Below are 18008 nucleotides of genomic sequence, written 5' to 3'. Positions count from 1 at the left end.
CTTCCTTAAGCTGTCTTAAGCTACATACACACTTCCAATTATTATCGTTGGAAAACGAACGACGAACGTTCATGCACGATATATATGAACGATCGTATAGCACCGATCCTGCACATAGAGTTAACGACACGATCGTTCGTAGATATTGTACACATAATTTTTTGCCCAATCGATCGTTCGTCGTTCGATTGGAACGATAAAAATTGGAAGTGTGTACGCACCTTTAGAATCACTTGTTTATTTGCTACAATTTGATCTGTTCAAAAAAGCTTTTACAGTTATTACTTGGTGGTGGATGGTTATCCAAGCAGAAGGAGTAGTACAGACATTTCCAGTGACATGTATTGCAGAAACAAAAATACAGTGACACAATAATTGCTTAATTATCCAAAAAGTATAATGTGTTCATATAACCTAAGACCCGGAAATGTAAGGGACAGCTCACATCATGGCTGGGTTTTATTTAATGTTCTTTAATACATATGTGATATGATTTTGCCTAATCTTTTGGGCACCTCCTAGATTACAAAATAATTGTGTTGTAAAATGCCTCTAGTCATCTATGTTAGTTATTCTGCAATCCCAATCTGTGGAGTTACAGTATGTTTCATTTGTAGAACACAAAGATTCTTTGTGTTAATGTCAGAAAAGAGATAGCATCTGCTTCCACTGAGCAGTAGCACCCTGATCATTCCGAGTTTGATTTTTGAAATATTATACAAACATTGACAATTACGCAACATACCTCACAAGTAAAGAATCCTTCTTACCTAGCTGGTGGAAGAGTGCAGATAACCAGGCAATTGTTGTGTTTTTATTTTTTGTGTTACATTTCTGAAACAGGTCATTTGATTCAAATTCCCAGGAAAATCACATTAACCTTTTATATATATATATTCTACTTTGGTAGTTGCTGCTGATTTAAGTTTAAGGCGCAGCATTGTTTTCACTTTCATCAGCATGGATTTAATAATATAATGGAAGTTGTAAGGACGCTCAGGGGGCAATGTTTATGGTTTCAGAAGCCATTATTTGACACCAAATAAGCTGAGCAAGTCACTCTATTATTATTATTGGACATGGTAGCCCCTGTGTCTGCCCTGGGGCCTAACAGCAAATGTCTCGAGGGCACACTCTGGAGAGACTGCATGTTTTTAAAGCTTAGACAGGGCACGGAAAAGTCAGTCTGTCTACTTAGCTGTCTCGTAAATAGGCCTAGAAAAAGACATTTGCCATACCTTGTTAAAAAGCAGAGAAAGAAAATGATGTACAGGTTGTGAAAGCAGACAATAGTAAAAGTGAGGTCTTTTGTAAAACAGAAAAGATGTAAAAAAATAAAAATGAATGGATAATGAGTAAAACGATTTAGACCCATGCACTGGAGTAAAGTGCAGGCTAATATGAGCACCTCATGTTTGTATAGTGCAGTGCTGCTATTTATTAATAGCACTCCAAAGTACCCTCTCAGGAAACATGTGTTTTACTATAGTGAGCTGCACACTGCCAAAAAAGGGGCATGCATGTTTTTTTTTCTGAATGTCAGTATTCCAAGTGAATGGGCTGCCTATGCAATACGCAGTGCAACTTCATGGCTACATCACACAGAAACACACTACCAATACAGGTCTGAATGAGATCTAAAAGTAAACTGGGTGTTGTGTGATATAAATAAAAAGTCTGACACATTTCTGTAACAAAACAGGTAATGTCACTTGTCATTTTATCAAAATGCATTAGTGTTAGATCTTGTTATAAACATGTCTGAACAGATTACAGGTATAGATCTTGTCACCTGTCACTATGTAAGAGTAATGCGATGTTGTGGATGAAGTGGTGGAAAGTTACAATTGCACAGTCAGGAGTAAACCAATAGGGGCTCATCGGCCTGATGGAATTTACACGTTGGTTTGGGTGGGGGATTTAGTTGTACATGGAGTATGGAGGCAATGGGACAGCAGCATATAATACTACATTGGAGGCAATTCTACACATATCATAGGAAATAAACCACACAAACACATTAAATGTTTTGGCTTAAACATATATGTAATGTTTATTGTGGAAGTTATTGTGGAGGAACAAAACCAATGATTACAAATATTAAAAATATATAACAAATTTTAGGTCTGGCTTTCGTAGCATTGGCACTTACACATATCAACAAGGTCCACATATTTGTATGACTGAAAGATCATCCCCCTCAATAAAAGACTGATGGCATAAACAAGGGGCGGCCATGAGGGAGACCCTATGCTGGGGTGATATGAAAGCTGAAGAAATCTTCTAGGTATGTTGCTAATATTCTATTGCCACCAGACCTATGCATTGAAAGTTCTGCTGATTATTTGCTCCTGAATTGACAAGTACAAGTTACTGTACACTTCAATAGGAATCAATAATATTTAACTCCTGCTACCCCTTTATTCCCTATAAAATATTCCGTGAAGGTTACTCACAATTAGCTTCATTGTTTGGACACCTTCTACAGTTTATGTTGTGTATGAAAAGCACTGCGTCTATAATTTGAATGGGAAGGGATTACAGCAAATGGGAAAGAAACAGTTCATATTACTGTTGTCATATAGACAGCCTCTGTTGGCACCATTCACCTCTACTCCAGTGTCAAAACACAGTTGCCCTGGCAGAAAAATGAAATGTATCTTACTAGGCTTCTTTGGAAAAAATCCAGCCAGTGAATACACAGTATAATTAAATTATTTTGCAATTATGTTTGGAACATGTTTGTTTTAAAACATTATTCCAGCATACATAAACAACTACACAAACAGACCAATATGAAGATAAATCAGTTAGGCGGTACAAGGACTAACAAACCTGGAGAGACCCATAGCAAACCTAACGAGACATCATTTACTGCAGCTGGATTAGCTACATTAGATATGCTAAATAACCTTGAGTTATTTTGAACGTTTTCATTGCTTTTTGTGCTCTTTTATCAATTTGTCCAGATGATTCCAATGAAATCATTGACACTACATCTAAATGGTTTGTATCATATGGATCCTGGTGGTGTTTAATATGCTATCAGAGATGATGAGTACATCTCCCAGTGTGTGCCATCATTGTATGGCTATTCTTGTTGACTGCCAAAAGTTTACATATTACAAACTATGTAATACGTTTGTATATCTAGACTGCTTTTGTAAAAAAATATGCACCACACAGGGTCATGTGCCTAGAATGACTTACCTGTAAAAAAAAGGATCTATACTTACCTTATACTTATACTTACCATCCAGTTTAATGAATTGTTGCCTCTGCAATGCTTGGCTGCTGTATATATTTTACACAACCAGAAAACCTGCTACCCTGCCACAAGCTTTGGTTTCTCCTGCTGTCTCGTATGCTGCTACAAGAAAACCAGAGAGAGGAACCATTGCATGTGGTTGGGAAAACAAGTATTTAACTCTTCTGGCCAGCAGCATACATATAGCAGCTGGTGAGCACTGAAGAAGCAGTGTTACAGCCAACAGGCGACTGGTGTGCAATTCTTTACCATTGACATGGTGCTGAGAAGGTCACTGTAAATCCCAGTGCAGCTGTTGGGAAAGCACCTCTGTTGGATGACAGTTTGTTACTATATTATATATAATAAATATTATTAAATATATTTATATTTTGAATAATAAGCTATCACCAAAGCTATGTTTATGCTTTTTTTCATCTATATATCTTTCTTTCTGTGATGTCAAAAATAGAAATCATAAAACATGTTCAGTGCAAGCTTTTAGCTAAGATAGACAAAACACAGACTTTTACCATGCTTGAGGATTGAGCAAAGCCCATTTACATTATTGTGCTGTGGGAATACTGCACGTTTATGTGTGTTACACATGCCTGTGTGGTGTGCTGTGCTTCTGAAAATGTAAATACAGCAAGTCAGATTTTTGGTGCATTGGGCAGCCCATTTAAATGAATGAGCTGCTTTAGGGGAATACAGACCTCATATGTAGGCTCAGTTCTGTCTTTACGGTGAGGAGGAAAGGACCAAATTTTATCAGTAATATCTATGTAATATAGTTAGTATCATGTCATGTTAGCATGGTTACCATATTAAAACGCTAACCTAAGATGCCACATATTGAAGTTGCCATCCACAAGCTCAAATACCACACAGAGTTACAGAAAATCCATTTAGCTTTCATGTAAGGGATTTCAATAAAGAATTGGTTTGTAGCGTACACATGTTGTAAATCACAAAATAGCTTTCTGTACCTTTTTTGCCTATTCAAATATGAAAATATACCATTTAAATTGAAACCCTAGCCTTTTAGATAAAAAAGGACTCTTCTCAATGTATCTACCTGAGTATGATTTGTAGATATTTAACCTAAAAAATCTGCTTGCTATAACAAAAAGATTACAAGAAAAATATGGCATCCCTGCAGACCTTTAGCACCCTTACTATATGGCAACGATTGGTGCTGAGGGGGACTAAATTTCTGTTTCCAGCTCTGTGTGGATTTTTACAAAACGTAATAAGCCTGGTAAATTGTAAGGGAAACTAGATATCTGGGAATCACTGTACAAAGATGGAAGCATATTTAATATAGTATTAGAAAATCTTTGGCAGTTGCAGATGGAAACATAATTTTATAGTAACAATGTTCCCTACGTAGGGTTTCTTTATTGTATTCGATCACAGTTTACCTGCATTATGATTAGGGTGCATTCTGAAAGAGTATGCCCTTTTATGTCTGTCATTCAAATGTTATGTTACTATTGGTTTATTTTTATGATCAGTGCATTCTTACTTCAATAAGAACTTACAAGCATATGCTCTGTGTGACTGAGTTGCTATAAAAAACTTCCAAGAACATAATCCTAAATGCAGTTGTTTGTCAGCCAAATATCCATGCATCAAACAGTGGGTGGGTGGCATGATATTTTAACAATCACTACAGTAATTTCAGGGTGGGGTGGGTGGCAAGCCTGTGGAGTTCAATCCAGCATGAATGAAAAAGTGCACGTTCAGTAACTTGCTATACTTGCAGACCGGAATAACAATGATCACTTTTAATAAGCCTAAAGTTCACTTACAACAGTGTCTTAGAACTGAGAACAAAGTAGACCTTCACTAAAATAGTGTTCAAAGTCTTTTCTTTATCAAGTGTATTTTGAATGGAAATGGAAAGTTTTTTCCCAGACTGATATTGAATCCTCAGTCATCTTTAGTAAAGTGGTGGGAAATACAATCATCACAAATAATGCTGTATAATTAACCAACCTTTTGAAACAGGCAAAAACAGGTGATGTAGTAGTATAGCTGCTACATAGTTCCCTAATGTCCCTCATTCGAAAAACTGCCTGTCATTTGTAACCAAATCTATTAATTCCACCTGCATTGTCCTTCTTTTTTGTCACATGTACTAAATAATTGCCAGAGGTGTTATACTACAGTTGGCATTAAACCACTTTTAGACTTACCATTTTTTTGTGGATTCTTTCTGGTCTAAGTTCGTGATTCAAGATCTGAGTTCCTCCAGAGCCTTCCAGGGGGTTCCTTGATCAATGAGTGATCGATGTATCTCATGTCAGTTTAATAAATACCAATAAACTTTTGGGCTGTATGTAAAGATGGCAGCCTGCCCATTGGTCAGCAATGTATTGTAATGACCACCACATTAATGTACTGTGAGCTGTGAATATAATTATAGTACAGGTTCCCCGAAGACCAGAAAGTTACTTAAAGGGGTTCCCACGTTGTTAAAATTGATGAAAAACTACACAAAGTTGCACTTTGTGATATAAAAGATTTGCAACAAAGCGTTCTGCCACCCTGGCATTACTAAGGGTAAACTAATGGTTTTGGATTTGTCTTGGATTTTTTTCAGCTAGAAGCCTATAGAGTCATTAGGTATTTGTGGATTGGTATTGTACTATTCATTACACAGTTCTCCTTGAAATATTCAAAAAGGGAAATGGAAGACATATTTTGATTTCACATTGGATTCTTCTTGACACCTATAGCTAGAAGGATAACTATGATATTCTATTTACTTTTCCTTATAGGTTTTGCATTGCTTATTTAGGACTGGCTATTTTAATATTTGCTGTACTTCCTCATTAGCAACACCCCTGCTTTTCATTCTTTGTATTACTAAGTGATCTTCTATTTAAGCTTTGTGTAGTTTTTATTTAGTTTTTCCTGTTTCCTTAAACAGCATTTCAACATAGTGTATTTTCATTGACATAGGGAGTCCTCCCATGCAGTCTAATTTGGTTTAATTTTGTGCTTCCTTTTTCACAACCCATTTCTACATGATGTCTGCACTCGATTGTCCCTCTTTGTGCCATGTCTGCATTCCTTTGGCAGTTGTAAATCTGTTTTGTTTTTGCTACATGACTTATATTTTCTTAAGGCACAGTAAAAGTCATGATACTAGATAAGCCAGTAGGCCTATTTGGAACACACAAAAATCTGAATGAGTTACATAGTTAGGTTGCAAAAAGACATCCAACCATCAAGTTAAATTATTAGGTAATTAAACATATCCGAGATGAAAACCCTATAGACATAGTTGATCCAGAGGATCTCCTGGTTCAATTTGCTCCAATGGGGGAAAAAATTCCTGATCCTGGCCCGGATCAATAGTCTCTCTTGTCTTTACTTTAAAACTTTAATACCCAGTTATATTCTGTGCTTCTAGAGAAAACATCCATCTTTTTCTTTAAGCAATCTATAGTACTTGCTGAAACTATTTCCTGAGGGAGTCTATTCCACATTTTCACAGACCTTACAGCGAAGAATCCCTTCCTTATCCAGAGCTTAAACTTCTTTTTCTTCAGATGCAAAGAGTGCCCTCTTGTTCTTTGTAACGATCCTAAACTGAATAGTTGGGAAGAGAGTTCTGTATATGGACCATTTATATATTTATACAGGGTGAACATATCCCCCCTTAAATGTCTCTTCTCAGAGGTGAATAGATTCAGTTCAGCTAATCTCTCCTCATAGATGAGTTCCTCCATTCCTTTTATTAGTTTAGTTGGCCTTCTCAGCACTCTGTCAAGTTCTACAATGTCCTTTTTGTGAACTGATCCCCAAAACTGGACTGTGTATTCCACATATGTTGTGACCAATGTACAGGGACAGGATTATGTCTCCATCTTTGCAGTCCACTTCTCTTTTAATACAATAAAGTACTTTGCTAGCTATTATTATGGTATTGCATGCTATTATTAAGTCTATGATTTACCAAACCCCCCTGATCTATTTTTAACTCCCCCAAATGTATTCCCCCTAGACAGTATGAAGCATGCATGTGGTTAACCCCCAAGTGCATAAGTGTACATTTATCTAAACATCCTGTATGGACTTATTTCCATTACATAGTTTGTTATCATCGGCAAACACAGAAATGGTACTTTTAATCCCAAACTCTATATCATTTTTAAAGATTTTAAACAGTAAAGGTCCCAATACTGAACCCTGGGGTACAACACTAATAACCTTAGATCATTCAGAGTATGAATCATTATTCATTACTGTCTGGATGCTGTCTTTAGGCCAGTTTTCTCTCCATTTACAGATTTCTAAAAACTTAGACCCTAAATTGAATATTAACCGTTTTTGGGGTATTGTGTCAAATGCTTTTACAAAGTCCAAGTACTCTATATCTACTGCTACTCCACTGTCTACCTGTTTACTTACTTCTTTGTGAAAGGAGAATAAATTTGTTTTACAATTTTGGTTTTTCTTGAATCCATGCTGACTATCACTATTATTTCCTCTATGTGGTTCTTTATCTAACTTACTAGGATCTTTCCAACTATAGAAGTAAATTTACAGGTCTGTAGTTACATAGTTTGTAATGACTCCATACCATACCATACTATATCATACCATACCAGTGATTAAAGAGTCTCTAAAACTTGAAAATAACAGAGCTCAGCTCTTTGAGGACATGTAGATGTAATCCATCGGGTCCTGGTGCTTTATAAACCTTAATTGTATCCAACTGTTTCTCAATTATATCAATTTTGAGCCATTGTAGTTTGTTTAAGGCTGTGACATTGCTATTTGCATTTTGGACTTGAGCTCTGCCATTTTCCTTTGTTCCTTATGCCTTGAAAAGGGAAAAAATAGGGAAGGTTACCAATTCACTGGCAGATTAGTAAAAACAAACAAATGTAACAAGTATAATGTAAAATTAATTAGTTTATATCAGATTGGGAGAAAATTTAGATATGTAAAAAGTTATGAGAAATAGGGGTATTAAGTAAAGAAGGTATTGGATAAGAAATGATAGATACAGTAGGGATTATAGGGATTGAGATGTATCACTGATGCAGCGGGTGCAAGAGGGAAGCTCAGTGGTCCTGACTTGATCCATGAAACTCAACAATAGTGAGTTTTATGGGTATTTGAAATGGCAGTTTATACATAGGACCAGCAAACGTTTAAGGGTATGTAAATCAAAAATGTATTATACATAAAACAAAAAATCAGGGTAGACATTTATTAATAAACTTTTTGCTGCAGGAATTATAAAAAGACCTAGGGAGTCTAAAATACTTTTGTTAAAAAAAACAAAAACATGGAGAACAGACTGGATGTTTGTGTCTAGAAAACAATACAATTTAAAATTAGGTTACAAATATTATATCATTGTCCTTTATGGGTGTTTGATGACCATATGGAAAATCAAAGGATTCTTCATCTAATTTCCTGAATATGCCAGCTATTGCACTATGTGACTTGAATGACCTCAAGTAAGCAAACAAGAAGCCACTGAAGTGGAGTCACCCATGAATTTCAGTTTATATCTTTGGATCAGTTAATGTTCTGCTCCTCCTCATGGTGACTTACAGGAAACACTACACTTACTTTTGTGTTCCTAGTATACTTCCTATCTACTGTGCAATGATGCTTTCTCATGAGAACAATTTACTGCAAATAGCTTGGGCTAAATTATTTGGAACCCGTTCAGATGCTTGTATTACACTTTCATTGTTTTTATGATTTCTTCTCATTTACATTTCGATCTGATAAGCATGCCATATTTTCACACAATGAAAGTTGAATGTACTTGTATATCTGCTAAAGAGAATTTAGGTCTGTCAAAAATTAGTGGGTGAAGCATGGGATATATAGAGTATGATGGGAAAGGCTTATAAATTTCAATGGCAGTTGTTCTCATAGATTTTCAGCAGGTTACTGAATATCTCATATAACCTCTACAAACATTTGTGAGATCTTAATATTGGTTTTCTGCTAACTATTCACATTAGCTGATTAAGCAGCAAATAAAGCCTGCACCTTTCCTGCCTGGGGCATCTAGTGTTATCTAGCTCTCCTAGCCTTTCTGTTTCTATCATGGAGGATTAGTATAATTTGAGCATTACCTAATGGAGTATTTATGCACATGTACTATGCTTATAAACACCTTCTTCTCCAGAATAACATCCACCCACCAAGGCCTTTTGATATTTTTATAACTGTTCCCAGAAGCCAACACACTGCTTGTATCAGTGCTAAGGGCTCCTGTGAGTTGTACTGTGCTTTTTTCAGGAAGCTATGTAGAGCATTGTGCCAGCTATTCCCACTGGTCATGACTTGCTCAGGGACCAGTTGATGACATCACAAGTTCTGAAACAAAGTATGTAATGAAAACTGAAAGATTTAATTGAATGACGCAAAGGAGGAACCAGAGTTGCATCTACTGGCCACAACAAGGCAAACTTTTTCATAGTAGCTGGGCTAATAAATAATAGTAATCCAGTAATACCTCAGAGATCTCATCACAACACAATTGAATTGTGAATTGTGGATTTACTTCTCTGTAATGAAAGGTGAGACAAGAGCCTGATTCCAAAGATTAATATTTATGATTGATTTGTATTATAAACCAGCAGCTGTAGATGCAATTGACCAGATGGGGAGAAGGAATGATTTAAATTTTAGTAACCACTACCCTTTAAGTATATCTGTGTCCAGAGTAATTCAAGTAATAACTAGACCTGTACCTAGAGGTTTTTTTTGTACATACGTTTTCATATCTTTATGAGAAACCTAGAAGCTACAAAAGCTAGGTCCCTCAGTTATGTAAATACAAGCTTTATTTCCTAAGTCCGAGCTTTGGCCCAAATTCCCTGCATCTTAATATTGATTCATCACAATGACCGGCAGTATTTTTGACAAGGTGCCGGAGTCCATATCTCGAATTCCTACTATTGCTAAAACGAATAAATAAAGTGAGAGAGAAAGCCAGGGTATTTGTTTGATGTGGCAGTGTATTGAAAATATATAATATAATAGTGTATTCCTTAATTTCACGAATGAAAATACAGTGAAATAGTAAATAATTGGCATACAATACAAATAATAAATAGGTCAACCCCGCTGAGTAGCGGGGGTAGCTTGTGACCTTTTAGCTATAGCCTTACTAACAAAATATGAAATCATAACTAGAAGAAGGTACAGTAGGTACAGTTTGTGACCCGACGCGTTTCGCCTATTGAGGCTTCCTCGGGGGACTCGTTATGTTAGAGGTTAGGTTGCAAGCTGCATATAAGCATATTTGATAGAGAAATATATGGTACTGAAAATATTTATATTCTTGTCTAATATAATGGTGTATGTAGCAAAAGAATAGTACATCAAGCCAATTTGTCATGCTTAATTTAGTATAAAAGGTGTAAACTCATATATAAAGAATAGTAATAAAAATGATAAGAAGGGAATTTTGATCCATATACTGTTATTGTATCGTGATTATTCAAAACATGTATTATTTGAAGTCAAACACTTCCTTTTCCAACACCGTCAAACAATATCAGACATCTATGTGTGTGGTTAACGGTGATTGAATACTGAAAATAAGAGAAAAAGAAGTACTCACGTATTGTAGTCAATAAAGAAAGGAAACCAGGTAAAGTTTGGTATGGTGGACATCAAAAGATAATGGTGGTGTCTAGGATTGGAAATTTTGGAATCAAGATTGAAATAAGATTGGAAATAATTTTCAGAAACTAGACAAAGTCAGTATTCTCATATCTGCGAAGGAGGTTTTAGAGCTGCCGGGTGGTCATGAAGATATGTAAAGGTACAGGCAAGTGCATCTATTATCTGTCATACAATCCTAGTGTCAGTTTTCTTATTGTGGGAAATGTTTCTTTAAAGCTCAAGACCAGCCAAAACTATTACCCCCACCCCTTTTTACTGACAATGATATGTTTGTTGTTGTATGAAGAGATTTTCAGTTGTTCATAATGTAGGAAAATTAAGAACCTAATGCAGCAATTTTTAGTTTAATTATTTAAGCTAAATTTAGGACAATATATTTTTATGGATCTCACTGGTAGTTGGGCAATTCAATTTGTATGTACCTTATGCTGCTGATAGTTGTATTATTGCCCTACAATTGACCCATACTGGCAATGCATTGCCTAATGAGATGATCTGTAATGACACCATTATCATTTGTCTCCTAGGTCACCACACAGTCTACATTGGAGTCCATGTTCCTAAGAGCTATAGGAGGAGGAGACGTCATAGGCGTAGAACCAGCAACAAAGACAAAAAAGATAAGGACAAAACGGACAACTATTCCGACGTTGAGAAATCTGATACTGAAAATGCAGATGACCATGGCTCCAGCATCCTTAAGCCACTTAGTGAGTAAATAGCTAGACAACATTGCAGTAAACAAAATGCAACTTAAGAAAAATTTACAATTTACAGCAAGTTCACCCTGAAAACATGTAATGTTGCATCTATTGTGCAGCAATGTGACAGTAACATAATTAACATTACATTACTACTGTACTGAGGTCTGACTAAGTCAAGGTATGCACCTAGACACAAGTATCATCTTATATATATTATATGTTTAACATTTCATTAAGCTGAATTTCATATTTCCATAATACTTCTGTAAACCTAATGCGGGTTACTAATGTGACTACATGTTGTACTGACTTTGTGTTCATAAAAGAAAAAAATTGATTTCTAGAAAACATAAAGTAATGTCAGTACTAAATCATAAATTATTATAAAGTAATCATTGTAACACTTTTTTTTATTGTAATTCCTTCATGGCCATTATTACCTTGACATCTATGTGTAGGCTGCACACAATAATTAAGTGACTCTATCATATACATAAATTCCACAGAAAGTATATTCTGGAAATGAACAGTGCACGCCTTTCCCTCTGCCTTCACCACCAAAAATAGCTCAATTCATAAGGAATGGTCCCTCGAAGTCCACCATTATTCAACAGTTTTTGATCACCCGCTGTTGCTTACTGTTTCTTCCTGTCCTTAATTACCTCCATGTCACTTCTGTATCATATGATGGGCAGAGGTAATCAAGAAGAGCCAATAAGGGATGCAGAAGGACCAGTAAATCAACATTGCCAGAATTTTTACTTTTCCAGTTGAATTTTTATGACCATTTCTGGTAATCAGAGTGGCATTCAGTAATTCAGTTTTGTTACAGTGTTGCATTAAAGCCGTTTCTCAACCAGGTTACCTCCAGAGGTTGCTAGGGGTTTCTTTAGAAATGAGAAATTCGTGCCTCTCTTGTCAGTTTAGGTGACACCAATGATTTTGGCTATCTGTAGGGGTGACATTCTTCCCACTGGCCAGCAATGTAAGAGCCATTATTCCCACTGACTACCATGCTAATCTACTGTGAGCGTTGGATATATTAATTATAGCAGGGGTTCCCTATAGTCCTGAAATTTGTTTTATTGGTTCCCCCATGTTAAGGTAGAGAAACACTGCATTAAATAAATTACCATTGGTTCTCCATGTAGATCTTAATCGGTCACAACAAGGAGTACCTCTGAAAAGTTTAAAGAAAACTTTTACTGAACTTTTTTTTTTTTGCTACTTTTAATAACTAAGAGCAAGTATGCAAATAAGGATTTCTGACAATATTCTGACTTTACTTTGTTATGCATACATGCTCCTGCTTAATACCATGCTCAATATAAAAGTTATGATAGCCAGGGAACTGTTATGTTTTGAAGATAACTGTAATATAAATTTCGTATTTTTAATTTAATATAAATTCATATTTTTCGAAAGGAAATCAGCAGTAGTATGCCCCCTTAATGTTCCTATTATTGAAACAATAATGTGCAATGTGATTGTGCTATTCTGTTTATTTTCTTTTTGTGGAAGCCTTTTGCTAAGACTAAATATAAAATGATCTAAATAATAAAAATTATTACTGGTTTAGAATGTAATCATATTAAGAGCACCTTGGTTTATGTCACTGCATTTATTGTCAGGTGTTACTAGATTAAACAAAGCATGACAGCTTTCAGAAATGAAAGAAAACAGAATGCAAATAGTTGGCCATGGTGTCCTTAATGTCCTTTCAGAAGATATTTCAGGCATACTACACAAGAAATCCATAGCATAGATCTAGGGGAGCAGAATAAAAGAGTATTCGCCCTATTCAGGATAGGGTTCTTTGGGCAGTACAATTACTCACGTCTGAGATTTCACTCTGCCAAAAGCAAATCAGTACACCAGTACAAAATGGATTCTGTTATCTAGGGATGAAGGATATTTTACCTTTATTGTGTCCCCCTGTCCACTGCTGGACTACTTATTTTGTCTAGTGGATGATAAAAAAGGTGATACATTTACTGTATTCCTTCTTTATGTGACAGCGAGTGCTGTACTATACTCTCTAATTTTTGTGTAGGTCATCATCATTCTCCTGTACAATAATTGACTGCTGGTCCTGCATTGTGCAGGATGACATCACAGAGCTGCAATAGATAAGGTTTTGGGACAGATCAAATGGAGAGGACAAAGCCTCTGGAAAAGGGGATCTCCCTATTTATGCTTTGAAGTGTTGTTTATGTAGCTCTTATTATTTGTTAAGGTGTATGTCAAGTCAAATTCCCTTTCTAGTTTTGAATAGAGTGGGGATTTGAACGCCTGACATGCCTTTACTGCTTGCCTGGATTCCATTAGAGATTTTCTTTCCCCACTCTGCTCAAAGCTAGAAAAAAAAGGATTGGACTTGCCATACACTTTTATTATTTGGTTCCCTATATATCCATGATCACAGTAGTTTAGGCCATAATTAGTTGTCCAGCACAATGTTGTTTTTGTGCTCAGTCATATGCTGCTGTGCATTCAACTGTCCAGTTCAACATTGGTGCTCTTTTATTATATATATCTCTACTCTTTCATCTCATTCCCAGCCTCTGTAAAAGCCCAACCTTTTTAATATTAACTCTGTCTTTACAGACAATTTATTTTCACTCCCCTATGTAATTACATAATAATGATGTCAACATCCCTTTGTGTGTTCCCTTTAAGAATTATGTTAATTTAAAGTTGATACTTAGCAGTTCAGCATTCCTTAGTATTTTAATCAGCTTTCTGAAGAGGGCTGTGGCCCTTTAAATGATTAGAGTGAAGCTGTGTTGAAATTGAATTCACATCATTAGACTGCCCCAAGTGTAGGCAATGGATAATAGGTTTGCAATGTACTGCCTATCTTGCAAATATTAGCCTAAATTCTAAATTTGATGTTCTCAAACAGAATAGTGCATGTATATTGGCAAATTCTTTCAGATTTAAAGCATTCAGTAAGACTAGAAAAAGAGCTGAGAAAGTTATAATAAATATTTATTAAAGTGGCAATGAAACAGTTTTGAAATGTGGTAGGGTTAGATTCTGTCAGACTTGTACAAATACTATTTTCACCAGTGATAAAAGATGACTTTGCACATCAGCATGTGTTGTTAACAACCCCCTACATTTTAGTGAAAAGTTCACTATAATAGTCTTGAAAAATTGTCATTGTTTGAGTAAATAGTATTCAACAGTTAGTTAGTGAAACAATCCTTTCAATGTGCGGATAGCTGAAAAAAATTGTAGGTTTACTTTTGTTTCTTTGGAACCTAGCAAACAACTGCAAAATATAAAAGTAATATAAAGTATTTGCTGATCCATCCATATTTGTATTATCCATTTTTTTAAGTTTATGTGAATATGTTTTTCACTGCAGTACTATTTACAATACTGGTCTAGCAGTGGAATACAACGCTATTTTGTTTTTCAGTAACTGAATCCCTCCTAGCCTTTCATTTTACAATTGTAAAGTGTCTGGTAGCCAGCTCCATGGTACATAGTGTCTCCCTGCTGCTTGTATATGCTTCTGATGGGATACAATTGTTTCTTTTATGTTGATCATTGAAGCTGGTGACTGAGCCCACACGCTAATTAAAGGATTCATTGGTCTATCATAAAATTAGTAACATCTACTAAATGAAAAAAGCAACTATGTAAATGGGTTGCTTCATTTGTTGGACGGCTGTTAGCATGATTTTTAACTGTCTAGATGTCCCTTTTGTAAAAAATATCTGGTATGTTCTAGTAAACTTCATCATTGGTCAGTAGATGACCATTGTAGAATTGTTAAAATTTTTGTATTTGTTTAATATCTAAACCTGCCACAATAGATAACATTGGCTTTTAAAGGCAAACATGTGCTTAGTTAGGTTGGAAGATTTAGCCTCATTTACTATTCGCCCTACATAAAACCAAAGGTGAGTCCAGTGCAGACAACAAGGAAGCTGGCCGTGCATTGGTTAATATTTCTAATAGATTCAATATTAGATTGAATATAATCTTTGAACGAAACCTAAATCTGTTTCAATATTGATCACAAATTTTTGTTCTTTGTGACTAATGTCACACTCACCGCCCAAGCCTGTGCATGTGACTTCCTCGCTATTATCAAACGCTATTAACAAAGCCACTTGGAGTCTGACATTAATATCACTGTACTTGTGCGTGCCCTGTAAAAAGTGCAGGTGCAACGTCTTATAATTTTCACAGAAGCGCTTACATTGTATTCCATGTTCATATACCTGTGAAAAAATGGGGATATTGGCATCTAGGGCTGACATTCTCTTACACTTTACATCATAAGAATCAGTTACTGCCATTGAAACACATGGACCTTGAAAAATCCCACGAGGGAATGTTTAAGGGAATGTCTGATTCTTGTTTTGTGAATAAAGCCCCTTGTTTTCAAAACAAAACGATGGGTGTGCAGATTGCTGGGGTGCTAATTCTGTAAAAGGGTGCCTGCTTTGTTCCCATTTAGAGGGTCCTAGTTAGTTAGGTGAAATGCTATAATGTATTTTAAAATGGTTTTGCCCACAATGAGGTTAAAATGTTATAGTGTTTAAAACTAAACAGCTTCATACCCAAGCAATCCTTGACAGACTTGGGTATTTTATGCAAACCACCAAGCACATATATACAGTATTTATTCAAATACACAATTGGCCTAATTTACTTAAGGAGTTGGAAATGATTAATCAAAAAGTTTAAATGTTTCAAAAAGAATTGGCATCTTACTGGGTATTAAAATATTGGGCTATATACAAACGTTAGACAAATGTCTGTCAGAAATCTAGCTTGTGCACAGCTGTCCTTCAACATCATTCATTAAACCATCCTAGTGGATCAATGAATAGCTGTATACAAGTATTACACAGTATTTATTTAGCACCATCATATTACACAGCGCTGTACAAAGTACATAGTTGTGTCACTAACTGTCCCTCAAAGGAGCTCACAATCTAATGTCCCTACCATAGTCATGTGTCATAATGAATAATGGTGATGACCACTGTATTTCAGTTTTTGTTACTATTAAACACAATAGTTTTATTTTCCCTCAGTTTATATATTGGGCTAGGGCCAGTATACCTAAATATATCTATCATCCTAGTTCTACTTATCCAAACTGTAAATGAATAAGCTTTCTCCTCACCTGATATATACTACTCACCTGATTCCTGTCAGTGTTGAGTTGATCATGATGACCCAGCTAGATAGTCTCAACACCTTAGATTTCCCATAAGCAAACTGATTCCTAGAACTTCATTAAGTATTCTTTCCAATTAGCTAGAACTGTTCCTTAATGAGAGATTAGAGTTTGGCAATGCTGAAGGAGTCTCTTTTGCCCTGTCTATCATTATATAAAGTTACTAAAATCCACTTTACTGCTTTATTAGCTGGTGAGATGTAATACATGAAATATTAATTTACCAGCATGGAGGAACAATTTTATTAAAAGTTTAAGAAGAATGAATTTACAGCCTGAAAACTCTCAGCATTAGCACATTTAGGAAAATGCAGGAAATCAGAGATCACACCTTTTATTGCTGAACTTTTTTTTTTTAACCTTGTAGTGGATACTTCCTTACCATGGCAAGAGCAGCAATGGTCAATTGCACTTTTTATTAGGCGATGGTAGATCTGGAGATACCAAAATCCTTGTTCCTACATAACAGATCTTAGTTATGAGTGATGTGGGTGTTTGTAAACAGGGACAACAGGTTTATTTTTCTCATTTCTAGTTCTACCATGTACAGTAGAAAATAGATACACTGAGCCAACCCACAACTGTTCCTTTCCTTTTCCTATTCTTTGTTCTCTAAAAGCTGTCTTATAATCACCCTGGAAGTTTCCTAGGTGATGGGGAAGTTTCTAAAAACATGCCAAAAGGCAGACAGAGTATAAAACAGGGTTGCCAATTCATCCTTTTAAATCTCTTACACATGGATTAAACAGGTCTTGTTGATTATAAATATGCCTATTTACCATACAATATGTGTAATATAGATGTGTCAAGGATAAAGACATGACAGGAGAGCCCAATAAGCATTATTTGTTTGCCTTTTTTAAATTATGAACATTTTTATTAGAGAGTCATAAAACCAGCTCTGTCTCTAAAGCCAGTTGATGCTTTATCTCTTACTTCACATAGAAACAACCAATATTTTGTCCAGAATCTAGAAACCTTAGAAATGCCGGTTTTCATTATACTCCCCTCTCTTGAAGAACATGATTATAGTGATAAACTAGGCGACGACAATGATGAAAAGTTTGAAATTGAAGAGGACTCTGTTTGTAAGGGATTTGATCAGCATGAGTTGAGTGAATTGGCACGTGATTGGGACTATCGAAGAAGGCTTCAGAATTTTTAGCATCGA

General features: G+C 35.6%; 1 protein-coding gene across 9 annotated transcripts in view; it reads left to right on the top strand.

Annotated features, from left to right (window-relative positions):
- Positions 1-18008, top strand: part of SLC4A4 (solute carrier family 4 member 4) — a 138804-nt gene that overhangs the window by 38104 nt on the left and 82692 nt on the right. For all 9 annotated transcript variants that reach the window (XM_072405361.1, XM_072405358.1, XM_072405365.1 and 6 more), the window contains exon 3: positions 11455-11637. In XM_072405361.1, coding sequence (XP_072261462.1) covers positions 11455-11637 — 183 coding nt within the window. The remainder of the gene's footprint in view (positions 1-11454; positions 11638-18008) is intronic.

This window comes from Pyxicephalus adspersus, chromosome 3 (assembly GCF_032062135.1).
Source record: "Pyxicephalus adspersus chromosome 3, UCB_Pads_2.0, whole genome shotgun sequence".
NCBI classification, from domain to species: domain Eukaryota; kingdom Metazoa; phylum Chordata; class Amphibia; order Anura; family Pyxicephalidae; genus Pyxicephalus; species Pyxicephalus adspersus.
The sequence above is the reverse complement of the archived record's forward strand: the minus strand, read 5'-3'. Positions and strand labels throughout refer to the sequence as shown.